Here is a 14,207-nt window from a genome sequence, read left to right on the forward strand (position 1 = left end):
GTATTTCTACCTGAGAATTCCATGTGTATCATCATCCATCAAATTTTTTTTTTTTGGGTAATGAGGACAGTATTCGGGAAATGAGAATGATAATTAAATCTAATTTGAGAATCAATATGACTGGTTGGCCTAATCTGAAATTCACCCAATTGACAACTTAACCACAAAGTATTTGTTCTACAGGCTTGAATATTGAGCATGATAAGAATGCATCTGTTTTCAATTCCTTAAAGTAGACTAGTTTACATGCTTTGCTTAAATCCATGTATGACCTTTGATAATGCTGTTCTCTAAGTTCCTCTGATTTATAGAGCCTGACATATGTTTCTACTCTTAGGTAGTCATGGAGACGGGCATCCTTCAAATACTGATACTCCTCTTGTTGTTTGGGGAGCAGGTGTCAAATATCCCAAGCCAACTTCGAGCGAAAACCACACTGACCATAGCTTTCGTTTTGTTGATGAGCATGCCCATGATATGCCAACACCTTTAGATTGGGGCCTGAATGGCATTGAAAGGGTGGATGTAAATCAAGCTGATATTGCACCACTAATGGTCATATTTACCCCTATTAAATTGTGTGTTTTGAGCCTAATTTTATGCTTTGAAGTCTCCTAAATAGTTGGTGGTAGTTGATCGTTCTTTTCCCCCCTTTTGCAGTCTACGCTTCTTGGTTTACCATGTCCTGTTAACTCAGTTGGAAATTTACCTCTTGGATATCTTGATATGGTTGAGGTTGGTATAGCTGACTTCTTTGTGATAAATAGCAATGAAGATTATCATCTGTACTTGCAGCTATAGTATTGTGCAGGGAAAGCATACTGATAAACATATGTCCTGTTAACTCAGTGGCAGCTGGAGGTTTTCTGGAGGGATATATATCTCTCTTAGTTGGGGGAGAAAAAGTTCATCCTATCATTGCACAAACATGATTATATAGAAAATAAATATTTGGATGATTATTAACTTAATTTTACTATGTAAGAGTTACAAATATACTAATAATTCCTTTATGGAATACAAGATAGGAAGGCCTTCCTATGAATCAATGTACATATTAATACCATTTCAGAACGCTATTGATACCATTAATACCTAGCCAAGAATAATCCTGACCATGATGGAAATAACATTTATATATGAAGTCCCCCTTTGTGTATGCCATGGCATGCAGGATCATTTTTGGAAAATTATTAAATTAATAAACAAGTCTTACTGAAAGAGAAACTGAATTTCCTATCCTTTATCCAGGCAGAAGAAGTTGAAGCCGTGCTAGCCAATACAAAGCAAATCCTCAACCAGTTTCTTCGCAAATCACGTATCCTTTTCTTTTATCAATTTTACATGTCATTTATATCACACACTTTTTCTTGCAACAGCATTATGTGTTCAATTCCTTTTTGAAAATCTAAATTTGTTGCTTGTTTGGATATACCAAGTTTGTACGATCTATTTGCTTATGATGGTGTTACTTTGAGTACTTTATTTTTCTTTAACTGAAATTGTTAGCTTTAATCAATATACTGTATCTACTTCCTTTTGTTCGCCAAAACCTGTTATTCATTTATCCACTGTATAATCTTATTAGAGTTTGTGTTGCCCATAATATCTTCAAAATGTGTCATCTTCGATGCTCGTGAAGGATGTGACTAAGCTTTCTGCTTTCATTGGTTTTCTTGACAAACTTAGAAATAAAACACTCAAACTCGTTATATTTCAAGCCTTTTAAACCACTGGCTGAATATTCCTATATGTTGGAACGCATTGAGGATCTGATATCTGCAAGAGACTATCAAACTGCAATGATCCTGACCCAAAAGCTCAGAAGCTTGGCACTGCAAGGCCTTCATTACTTTCAAACATATGATTGGCTGATGCTGATGACAGTTGTTACTCTTGGGTACCTTGGTTGGATGGTCTATCTCATTCTCCATGTGCTGCAATCTTATACTTCACTGGCAGAGAACATACTTAAGGAGCAAGCTGCCCCGTGGAAAAATAAAACTGGAAAAGTAATTTCTAAGTAAGCTTAACCTTTTATATAAGGTGTATTTATATCATTATGAAAAGGTTAAAGGATGAAGGGAAATAAAAAAGAAAAGAGAATCATGTGCAAATTTATCATGTTAAAGATAAGCATTTCTGGTTCCATAGCTTGCTTTTATGTTCAGTTTCATTTAATTTAGAACGTGATGCAGTGGATTTTGCAGTTAATGCTGTCTTTTAATTGATACTACAAAGTTGCCCAATCAAATGAAGTTTATATAGGTTACATTTTCTTTCCACATCCAGAATTTGATGACTCTTGAACTTTCCAAGACTCATGCTCCTAGTCACTTTAACTTCTGTTCCCTGTAGATTGTGCTAGCTGAAAAATATTATTTTTGATGGGCAAGCACTCAGCTGAGAAGCAATGTGAAAGTTATTCTTTTGTGACTAACATCTAGCAAGAGACAAGTACAAAATAATGTACAAAACTTCAGAGGAATGAGGAAATGCCATCAGTAGTTAAATAACTTTCAATTGCAAATTATGTGCCACTCATGATACTTTCTTTTCCTTTATCTTTATAACCATTTTCCTAACTGTAGATATTCTAAATTTTATATATTCTTTTTGCTTATTAAGTTCTCATTCCAATAAATATTATTGTCATATAACAGTATGATCTTCATCTTAGTTGTCACGTAGCAGTATGGTCTGCACCTTAAAATCTTCTAGTGATAAACAGGGAGAAAGCCAGAAATCTTTATCAAGGAGGGGGGCAAAAATAGTTCTCATGCAAAGCATCTGCACACTTGCAAACACAAACAACATGCATATATTAATATTAATTTTATGAACATGGAAAATAAAGTCATTGATGCGTGTGTTTGTGTGTGTGTGAAATATATTAATATTTGGGCTTTGAAAAAAAAAAAATTTCTTAATTTTTCATAATTATCTACAAAATTTTGCAATTCTTAAGATAAAATTTGTTGAATGGAACAAATTAAGTATTTATTTTGTAATAAAAATGATAAATTAATTATTGAAGCAATCCAATCCCTAATTTACATTTTTTTTATTTTGTTTTTCATTTTTAAATTTTTCACACAATAAAACTAACCGGTCAAATTAGTTAAGTGGGAGTTTAATTTTTAAAATTATAGTGCTACTTCTTCAATTTGGCAAAAAGTAAGGAGGCAAGTCTTTTTTTTTTAAATTGTAGATGTAGTACTTTGTAACTTTGCCAAAAGGTAAGGGGGGCACATTAAGTGATGATTGGTTTTTTACAAATTAAGTCATGTTGATCTTTGCTATGTGGTTGTTCTGTTTTTTGAAACTTGCATTGTGTATCTGATATAGCTTGTTGTCTTTGCCTCTTTCGCAGGTGTATGTGTTTGGATGCCTATTAATGGGAGTAGTTTCTATTATATTATATATGGAGCACTCTCCTCCTCTGTACCATGCATATGTTGCAATGACAATGTTTCTTTGGACCCAGATACTCGGTGAATATCGGTTTGTAAAGGCATTGTGGAAAAATTTAAGTGGGAGAAATTTTGATCATGCAATTAAACTTTTAGCCACCTGTGCTGTATCAATTTTAATCCTTGAATTCCTGGTATAGAAATTAAACATGCTACTGTTTTATTGTGATTTTAAGTGAGCTCATTTGTTGATTTATCATTATTAGTGATGCTCTTTCTATTTTGTGCAGGTGAATAGCTTCACAGAGAGGAAGCTCTACACTTGGTGCTTCTTAATTTCAGGAACCATAGCTTCTCTTTATCTTTTCAAATCAATTCCATGGAGATCTCCAATACCAATTTTTGTTTGCATTGCTTGTTGGTGTCTATCTGTTTTTACTTTGATGCCAGCGGAAATTCCAGACAACAATGAACTAGTGTAAGTCACTTTTGCACTCTTTTGATTTACTAGGTCAATATAATATAGAGGCATAATTTGATTAAAATACTGTGGAAGTGGGAGTTGTTGTTAGGATGATGTAAAATGCTTACTATCTGATCCCTTCCTCCTATCTCGATCACTACATTGATAATATGTGAATCTTAAACTACAAGTCCACCACACATTTGCCAATGGTCTTTGGTCCACTGATACTAGAGTTGTCCAGGGCTGAAAGGTTATAAATTCGAGCAGTAGTTGGGTTCTTATAGACGATAGCTTTATTGGCAAAAAAGTTTTGAGATCCTATACTGGCATTGATCCTGTGGTCCCCGAAACTCTGCTATGATAAGGTATCTTGATAACGTTAAGCTATCACTAAAAGAGAAAATCTTTAGTAAAACTACTTTTGCCGAATAATAAGGTTACTTTTCAGCTAAAGAAATTTTTTTGCGGAGCACAATCTGAATTAGCTGCCAAAATAGGTAATCCATACATCATGTTTTGTCAGTTGTGGTCTTCCTGAAATCTAATTCTGGAACTTTGAAGCTCTTAAGTAATCCAACAACAATGTTGGTTTGACTACTTTTGTCCATTAGTTGCTATTTCTTTCATGGCGATTGAACTTTTTAGATGACTGTTCAAAATTGTGTTTCTAGAATTGCAAGTGGAGCTATTATTGTCACAATTGGAGCAGCTGCTAGATGGCTAGATCAGCATTCTGAAGGGAATAAGTATTGGTCAAGTCTGTGTTGTCATGAAACAAAGAAACCCAGGCTCCCCATGCTTTTTCATGCACAGGTATGGCTTGTCTTTAACTTCTGTTAATTAGAAGATTTTATAGTTTCTCAACAAATCTAGAAGTAAATTCATTCTTTTGCATCAAAACTAGGCTCTGTTGGTTGGATTATCATCAATCATGGTGTCATTATCAACATCTCACAGAACAGAGAAGCAAGAGCTGCATGCATTACACCAGTTAATAAATTGGTCTCTGGCTGGTAATGCTTTAACACTTCCATCTTTCGCCCTTATAAATGCTATAAGTGGCTTTTGTTTGTGCAGTCTGGGTTAAATATCAGCTTATACATTACATAATGGCTGTTATGTATCGGATTTTCAGCCTACCAATATGATATTTCCCATTATGCAGGTTATTGGAAATCACATATACTTTTTAAATAAATTTTTGTAATAAATTATTTCTTTGACCATAAATTATCGAATAATTCATTTAATATCTATTTGAGTTTTGCTAAATTTGAAAAAATTATTCATGATAGTGGCAGCTGACAGTCCAATTCAATCTTTTTCCATTAAGTATTTTCTGATTCCGTCATTTAAAACCTCAGTACAAACCCAAAAATGTTGTGTGAAACTTTTGTCTTGTATCATTTTAACAAATACTATCATTCCTTCCTACAGCTGAATCTTAATAACAAATGTATGTAATGATATCATTATCTAAGAATTTTTTATTTTTATTGTTTATTTTTCACTTCCTTATAAAGACATATGGTGGTGCACTGGCTAACTTTTATTTTTCACTATCAATCAGATCCTATGTGCGGTCTTTATGTGTCAATTTGAGCTTGTAGATAGAAGCTTTCTGGCTTGGTGGGAAGACGGGTTTGTTAAGACACTCTTTATGAATACAGAAAGCATAAAAATTTAAATGGCAAGTAAAATCAAGGAAGAAAGAGGGGATGGTGGTATTGAAATTTTAAACTCAGAAAAACCTTAATGGAAGAGGGTTTATTAACTTACAAAATTTGCATATTTTAGAATATTTCTAGCATTCATTTAGCTTATGGTCTGCATTAGCTGGCAGCAAGAATAGACCAAATGGCTGCACCTCCTAACTTGTTTGTGGGTTTGATGAAAGAGTTGCACTTCTTTCCTTTGACATGCTAGGTTTTGGGTGTTGATCCCACAACAGCCTCCTGCCAGACCAAGCATGTTTTTTTGAAGAGTTCTTTAGTTTTACTTATCCATTTTCCTTTCTTTTAGCTTTTATAAATGCTATGATATCATACTTCACGAATTTAATTTGAATGGCATTTCATTTGTTGATTAACACTCACTTATAATTGTATTGTTATAGGTTTCTCAATGGTTCTCCCGCTTTTCTCAGAAAATGGCCTATTGTCACGACTCACTTCTATTTTTCTTGGTTTTGCACCAACATTCCTGCTTTTATCTATTGGGTATTTATGATTTCAAAGCTAATGCTTGTTTTACACTTTCATGGGTGTGCACAATGGTAAGATATGCTTATGCCTTTTGCCTCCCCTTTTTTTCTGCCTTGTGAAATACATGCAGATATGAAGCTGTCTTCTATGGTGCACTTGCTCTTGTACTTATGGCATGGATACTATTTGAGAACACACTTCTTCACTTAACGAAGGTGAAAAAATCATCATACATTAGAAACATGGATGAACATGCTACATTGGAAAATGATAGATGCTTGGAACTTTCTGATGTGAGAATTCCATTAATTTTTGTAAGTCTTAATACTTGCTTCTTATTTTTCTCTTTCTATTTCTTCACATTATTTGGTTAAACAAATAACTGCATGAATGCACTGACTTTCTTGTTGTGTTAGAATCTTCCATCGGCACAAGAAAGCAAATATTTACTTTGATACATCCTCGTCGTCTTCTTGATATTCTGTTCACTGACGAAATATGGATTTGATGACTCGTTTTTTCAGATGGTTTTGTTTAATGTTGCTTTCTTTGGGACGGGAAATTTTGCAAGTATTGCAAGCTTTGAGATATCATCTGTCTATCGGTTCATCACTGTCTTCAGTGTAAGTGAAGATGACACTTGAGAGATTCAAATGGTTTTAGTTTTGAGATCTGATAACTGATATTATCTGATTTGAATTGCAGCCTTTTCTGATGGCAGCCCTTCTTATTTTCAAGTTATTCATACCATTCATGCTTGTCATGTAAGTAATTTTTTATGCTACACCTGTTCACTGGATAATTTTGGAAACAAAAGGGGCCTCTTTGGAAAATCAATTTCTAATTTGTAATATCTTGTGTTAAAATAGCAAGGATTCAATGGCATAATCTTGGTAATTATTTAGTTTGGTTTGACCTCCAATGGGTATAGTACTAATTAGCAGGTTTTATAGAAATAGCTACACAGCTATGATATTGGTCCACATTTTCTTTTAGTTTTTATCAGTTAAAATCAACCTTTCAAGTTGGTCTTCTACTCCTTTCCTTTTCTTTTCTTCTGATAAATGATTTAATCTTCCATTCATTTAAAAGACATAAGACACAAAACGTCCAAAACTCATGAAAGAATGAAGGTTTACAAAGAGAAAGATTTAGACGCTCAAGGAGTTTGGAGCAACAGAAATATTATTGACAAGCATAAACTGTCAGTTGTAAGACAATATTTGATTAGAAGTGGTTTATCTAATGTTGAAGGCCCATTTTGACATTAAAGGCTTCATTTTATAGTAGCTCATCTGAGCTATATATCTTGCAACCTATTATGCAATCCCATAGTTCACTCGTTTCTTTTCCCTGAGAAAACTATGCTTTTACTGTATGTGGAAACTTTTCCTTTTGTCCCTCTCTCGTTACAATTGCTTAAGCTATTCAAGAAATTAAGTTTTCTCTATGAGGAATCTAAAGATAAAGTTGTAGGTATTGTTTGGCAGGAGACTGAAAAAATGGAAAATTGTTATATGGTTGATTGAATCATAGGAAAGTAATGGAAGGAGACAGAGTGTAATGGAATTATGCTTTAAAACTTGAAAAGCAAAATATGGATGGCATTTTAGAAAGGAAGAACAAAGTTTTCTCAAATGCCCTCTCAGTTATATTTAGCCAATCAATTTTGATTCTAGGCAACAAGATTTTGCATGTGAAAATCTTTCTATGAATAGATGTTGCAACTCAAAATTTATGCCCATTTCCAAGTGAAATAATTACAATTTTTCTTATTCAGTAAAATATGCTCTATGGTTTTGTTGACTGAAGCATATTGATTGCCTTTATTATTATTTTGTCTTCATTCCCGTAATATCTCTGTCACTCTGAGCATCCAATTAACCACCTGCGGCTGATGAGCTACTTGCTAATAGAATGTTTTGCTCTTTGGAGTTTTTGAAATCTGAAAATTTGGTTGATTTCCTTTCAAATGTACCTAACCACTAAGGTAAGGTGTGGCATTTTCAGGTGGGAAACAGTCTTTTTAATTTGTTTGTGCAGCCTAACTTTGCATTTGGATAAGTTTCTAATATGGAGTTGTTTGCTTATGTGTGCATCGTACGTATATACACACTACTGTTTTTGGTTGAGATGACAAATGTCAATTGGTGCACAATGCAGATGTGTTTTCAGTGCAATAACCAAACTTCTTCGAGTTCCACGGTTGGGATGTTATTTTCTGGTTATATTATTTTCAGACGTGATGACTATTCACTTCTTCTTCCTGGTATGATTTCTGCTCACTCTGGCAGTCTTTTTGATCTAATTATTTCTAGTCTGGTTGATTTGCATCATACTTGTCAAGTTACTTGGCAGCAACTTGTTTAAAGTACATGAACTATATGTTATGTATGCATATACTTATGGATGGGTGTCTCGCTTGTTGGGATGGGGACATATTCATGTTAACAAGGACTTAGTTCCTCAACAATTTAATCTCTGACTACATGATTTTGCTTTTCGACTGTTCAACTATATATGCATACCTGAGCTTGATTTCAAGCTGCATGTTATTTGCATACTCAGAAAGTGAAACTCCAGATTTTTATTATTTTAGGCTATATGTCGATCGCCAAGCATTGCGCTCCAAACTTTTGCCGATAAACACTTCACTTAAACTTTCTTTGCTGTCAAGACTTTGAGAAGAGAGTCAACTAAAATCATTCTTATTGATTTAGAGAATATGAAAACACCATTACCATTTTTTCATTCTTGAAAACTTACTGACTTTGTATTCCTGATGACAGGTTCGAAACACGGGAAGCTGGATGGAAATCGGTAACAGCATCAGCCATTTTGGAATTATGAGTGCTCAAGTTGTATTTGTGCTATTACTTTTTGCCCTCACAAATGTATACACAAAAGACATCCAAATTAGGTCAGACAGCTCATCCTCTAGGAAAGCAGTGTAAGTCACCTTGAAATTATAAATTTTGGACATCACAATTGACGATAGGTGACCTTTTCCATTCTTACAGTAAAGATTAAGAGCTGCAAGCTGCATAACAATCGATTCTTTTTAACCCCTACTTCCTGTGTCATTATTGTCTCTCTCTCTCTCTCTCTCTCTCTCTCTCTCTCTCTCTCTCTCTCTATATATATATATATATATATATATGTAAAATTTTTTTCCAGGGTTACGAAATGTGGAAATTGGTTCATAATACTTGTCATATTTGAGAAAGTAGTTTATTCTAAAATACTTGTCAAATTTATAGTTTCAAGGAGTAATAATTTTTTTTTTTTTTCTCTTTGTATATGACCAATAATTATTATTTTATCTTAATGGTTTTCATAGAGAATTAGTATTAAATTAAGAGTAATATAGTGAATTTAATCGATAATTTGTAATTTAAACAAATTTTATAGTTTACTTAAAAAATTTGAAATTCCAAATATAATAAGTATTATGAAATAGAGGTAGTAGTTACTTATTTTTTGTATTTATTGGAATATTGAGCTGCAGTTAATTCTTGCATTAAGCATCTGTTGGGCAACTATCATGTTAAAATACTATTTATTTTTGAAGAGGACTTAATTTAGTTTTTAGAGTTAGAAGAAATGAATGTCGGAACTATTAGTTATTAAAATAGCTAATAACTATAAAAATAACTAATTTCGCCGAATTAATTAGTTCTAGATAAACCAAAACGTTATTAACTTATAATCATGACTTGCTTGATCAAAAAATGTGGAAAGCAATGCAAGTCTGGCAACATTGTTGAGAAAAGAACTAAACGACAATTAATTACTAGTCAATGAACAGTCAACAATAAGAGAAAATAACTAAATGACAATTAATTACTAATCACTGAACAATCAACATTGTTCAGAAACATCCCAGAAATATCCACGGTGGTCAAGGTCTAGGTCTTCTGTTCTTCTACCATGCACTCACGAGGAAGCAGCTTCTTCTTGTACCAATTTACCCATACAACTTTCCTTTAAAGAAAAAAAAAGAAAAAAAATTCAAACACAAAACCCAACTTTATAATAAATTTTAATCTAATTTCTTAATATTTTCTCTCTCTGATTATGAGCATTCACAATATTATTTGGAAATTAAATTTCGCCAAAGTTACTTTTGCATTCTTACTCTTTAGTCCTTTTTAAAGTAACTCCTTTAATTACTAAAATATTATGAATAGGCTTAATATGTTAATTCAAACATGTCACACATAAATGAGGAAAAATTCATTGTTGGTTACTCATACATGAATTTATAACTTTCACAAGCAAAAAATCTATTCCCAAATGCATAAATTCATATCTAAATTTGTAATTTTAAATCTTATGTCACCCTAAATTTTATTGATAATCTATTGTATATTTAAACAGGTAAATTTTGATAATATTACACATATTTTCATACTAATAATAATATTAATAATTTTTAGAATTTTTTATTTTTATATATAAAATATTGATTTGATACGTAGTTAGCATAACTATAGACACAATAAATTTCACATTTTTAATTATTTAATTGATTTAATTTTTCAAATTAAATTGTTTAATTCGATATTTATAATTTTATAAATTGAAGTGTATGAACGGAAATTCCCACGTTACAGTCTATATATATATATATATATATATATATATATATATATATATATATATATTGACCTGCACGTTGACTTAGTCTCCTATAAATTACTGCTGAGTTTGGAAATGCATTTCAATCTCGTTGTCAAGCAGACCTCAACCAAAGAAATGAACCAACTTTCGTCGTATGTACAACGTTCTCATCTTTACTTGTTTTAAGCAATAATTATTCTTTGCTTCTTTTAACCAACAATTACAGAAAGACAAGAATTCATCACTTTATTACTTCTTAAAGTTTAAGTTCTTTTTCTTTTTTTTCTTGTGTTGTTGTTTGCAGATTTACCGGTGGATTAGAACTGGGAAATTTAGTGGTTGGTTCTAATTTACTCTGTTTTTCGTGGGCTGCAATCTCTGCTCTTCAAGCTGAACTGAACCAGTATCAAGATCAGCAGTCTTTATCTCTGAGATGCAGAGTTTATAAACGAGCAAATTATACCATTGTTGCTTTGATAACTTCACCTTCTTGTACGATTCATCATCTTCACCAGCTAGGGGGAGATTTGGTTTCATCTGAAACTCTTAAGGAAAATAACTTTACTCTGTTTGAATTTTTATGTTCTAAAGGAAACCCATCATTCTCAATTCATAGAGCAGCAATTACCCTCTTTTACCAATATTTAAGTGATCTCTCTCAACTGAAAGATCAGGTACCTTCTGTTTTTATACTCGCTAAGTTTGTTTAATTGGTCAAGCTCATTCTTAATAAATATCAATGTTTTAAATATTATTTGAAGTTTAAGAGGAGGCTGATTAGAGATTTTTGATTGTGTGTGTGCGTGTATTATGTAAATTAGTTGGAAGATTGATTACTGACTTGTTCTCATTTTATTTTCTTTTCTCGAGTGAATGATATGTTAGTTGCTCTTTCTCTAGAAACATCAAATGACTGAATACAAAACCGGTTAATTAGAGATTTTTGGTACATGGGTTTTTTTGAATGAATTGCTATCAAGAAAAACACCATATTAGAAATGTTAATTCAGTCCTTAAAATTTGTTTTTTGGGGTAAATTTCACTCATTTTAATCATAGAAGCTTCAAGATAGCTAAAAACAAAACACTTCCAAACTACTTCTCCAGCAACATTAAAAATTGAGTTTTTCTAAAAGATCAAATTCAACTCCAATTCCAAAGAGACTATATATGTTGTCTTAGTTGAAAGATTGGTCAATGACTTGTTCTCATTTAGTTGTTCTTTTCTTGTGTTTATGATTTGTTAGTTAGTCGATTCAACCACTGGTCAATTATTAACAGACACTCCATTGATTATTACTGGAAACTCTTTGGGTGGATCAATAGCTTCTTTGTTTAACTTATGGCTGCTAGAAAGTATCGATCGATCTTCCACCAGGCGTCCTCTATGCGTCACATTTGGTTCACCTTTGATTGGCAACTTAGGCCTTCAAGGAGCCATTTTAGAGCGACCTACATGGAATTCTTGCTTCTTTAATGTGGCTGCCAATCAAGACCCAGTTCCAAGCCTATTTGTCCCATCAATCTCTCCTCAACCTTTAGCCTCAACTCCACAAACTGTTCTTTATAGGCCTTTTGGTCCATTTCTCTTATGTTCTGAATCAGGATGTACTTGTGTTGATGACCCTGAAGTAGTTTCTCATTTATTAGAAGTAATGGGTTTGGAAAGTAGAAGAAGTCAAGTTTCTGCTGAATATGGAGCATTAGTGGAGAATCTAAAAGAAAGATTTATCTTGAGAGGAAGTTCATTGCTTGGTATATCGGGCATGGATGCAGGCATATTTCTACAGCTAGAAGCAATTGGAGATAAAAGGATCCAGGTAACTGAATCTTGCCCTAATAAGCTATGCTTTTTACATATTTTGTGAATAGAACCGAAGAATGACTTTAACACACTATTAACTTACCAGAAGTTTCTTACTTACTGTTAAAGGAGCGCATATAGAAATGATATTTATGACTTTCTGCTAATGCCAAAGGGCTTGAGAATTTCTGCTCAAGTAACAATCTGATGTCTGTTTTCCCGCCTATTTCTGCTATATGCTTTTGGATTTTCAGAAAGCTAGAATTCAATCCAACTTTTTTTTCTCATCTTCTTAGCAGCAACAGCAGCACGACATGGACATTGCTGACTTGATTAAAAAATTGAAACATAGGGAAAGAATTTGTGTTTTAACTAAAAGGAAAGGCTTGAATCGGAGCAGAAAACTAAATGATATAAAGATAAAAATGGCCTACCTAGAATGGTACAAGAAGAGTTGCAACACTATCCCAAAAAAAAACAAGAAGAGTTTCAAGGCTGACTTAATAGGTTACTATGATAGTTATAGAGACCTTCTTCAGTGTCATGACAAAAAGGTTACTATGTATAAGAAATTTCTTACAGCATATTGGGAAGACATGGTGGAAGAAGCCGAGAAAAAGCCTCACAAAGAAGGATCATTCTTACTTCTGACCTGGCTTTTTGCCGGAACAAATTATAGAAGAATGGTTGAACCTCTTGATATAGCAGAGTACTATAGAGCTGGCAAAAGAAACTACGAGAGTCAAGGAAGGTCTAAACATTACATTCTATTGGAGAAGTGGGCAAAAGAGGGTGCAGAGAAACCTGCAAGTGCTCCAACGAACAAAAAGAAACAAAATGTGGCTGGTATATTGACAGAGGATTCTTGCTTCTGGGCAAAGGTGGAGGAAGCTCTTATTTCAAGTGAATTGTTGAAAGATGCAACATCCAGTGTAATAGACAAACAGTCATCAAGAGAGTACCTAATTAACTTTGAGGCTTATCTAATGGAACAAATCAAGAACTATGCAGTATCTCCAGAGATTTTCTTGCAAAAAAGCACTTTTATGAAATGGTGGAGTGGGTTTCAGGAAATTGCCTCTAATGCTTTACTCATTGACTTTATGAAGAATTGCAGATATGTCCAATATGAGAAAGGATGCTTTTAGCTCTCACGCTGAACCTAGAGTCCTAGATTGTACTTGGTTGATCAAAATAAATATGGGTGTTTAATCTCAGAATTGAGTGATATGAAATGTCTATGTGATGATCTCTCTTTCCTTTCCTCTTTATCTATTCAATCTGTTTTTTAAATTTTATACCTTTACCATTTAATTTTTTGGCAACCATCATTCAAAGAGATGAAGTTTTAGGAGAGTTTGAAATAGTGAAGCTTAATTGTTCTAGGCTTCTAGCAATAGTGAAGCATTGATCGCTTCGCTTGTGCAGCTGCTAAACATAATTCATTTCCCATCTCCACAGAGTCGGTAACAAGTTGCTATGTGAAGTTAAAAATTTTAATAATCCTTCCTCTTGTTGAAGAAATGGTTCCAATGAGTTATCTTGTTCAAGAAAGGTGAAATCAAGGATTCGTCTATGATTGGATATTACAGGCTTTTTATCATGTTGTGACGTGGTTTGTACTTGTGTTTTTAAAGATTCTTGCTAGGAAGATCAAGTAGTTTTTGTGTCCTTTCACTTTACTGTTAGTGATCAAAC

General features: G+C 33.1%; 2 protein-coding genes across 3 annotated transcripts; both read left to right on the top strand.

The window, feature by feature from the left end:
• Nucleotides 1-337: 337 nt before the first annotated feature.
• LOC105642101 (sulfatase and phosphatidylinositolglycan class N domain-containing protein) lies at nt 338-9,154 on the top strand (the record flags this gene model as incomplete). The annotated part of the gene is given in 14 exon segments (XM_020682559.3): nt 338-555; nt 661-735; nt 1,252-1,318; nt 1,690-2,012; nt 3,374-3,607; nt 3,704-3,891; nt 4,551-4,692; nt 4,784-4,892; nt 5,996-6,098; nt 6,214-6,397; nt 6,608-6,706; nt 6,789-6,847; nt 8,247-8,352; nt 8,873-9,154. Coding segments are annotated over 14 exon segments (2,072 nt in total), but the record flags the coding sequence as incomplete, so codon positions are not given.
• Nucleotides 9,155-10,765: 1,611 nt separating this feature from the next.
• Nucleotides 10,766-13,773, top strand: SAG101 (senescence-associated gene 101). Of its 2 annotated transcripts, none has more exons than XM_012226801.3 (4): nt 10,766-10,858; nt 11,011-11,380; nt 11,953-12,525; nt 12,806-13,773. In XM_012226801.3, exons 1-4 carry the CDS (start codon nt 10,800-10,802, stop codon nt 13,655-13,657), a joined length of 1,854 nt encoding a protein of 617 aa, XP_012082191.1. In that variant the 5' UTR covers nt 10,766-10,799; the 3' UTR covers nt 13,658-13,773. The 2 variants fall into 2 exon arrangements, with proteins under 2 accessions (XP_012082191.1, XP_012082194.1); XM_012226804.3 differs by having other exon boundaries at nt 12,809-13,773.
• Nucleotides 13,774-14,207: the final 434 nt, after the last annotated feature.

This window comes from Jatropha curcas, chromosome 11, assembly GCF_041381405.1.
Source record: "Jatropha curcas cultivar XTBG-Jc1 chromosome 11, XTBG_Jcur_1.0, whole genome shotgun sequence".
Taxonomy (NCBI): Eukaryota; Viridiplantae; Streptophyta; class Magnoliopsida; order Malpighiales; family Euphorbiaceae; genus Jatropha; species Jatropha curcas.

Excerpts from the sequence above, each read along its gene's own strand:
- SAG101 (XM_012226801.3), top strand. The coding sequence starts at position 10,800 with ATGCATTTCAATCTCGTTGTCAAGCAGACCTCAACCAAAGAAATGAAC. Across the intron at positions 10,859-11,010 it reads GAAATGAACCAACTTTCGTC|ATTTACCGGTGGATTAGAAC; the intron begins GTATGTACAACG and ends TGTTGTTTGCAG. Across the intron at positions 11,381-11,952 it reads TCTCTCAACTGAAAGATCAG|TTAGTCGATTCAACCACTGG; the intron begins GTACCTTCTGTT and ends ATGATTTGTTAG.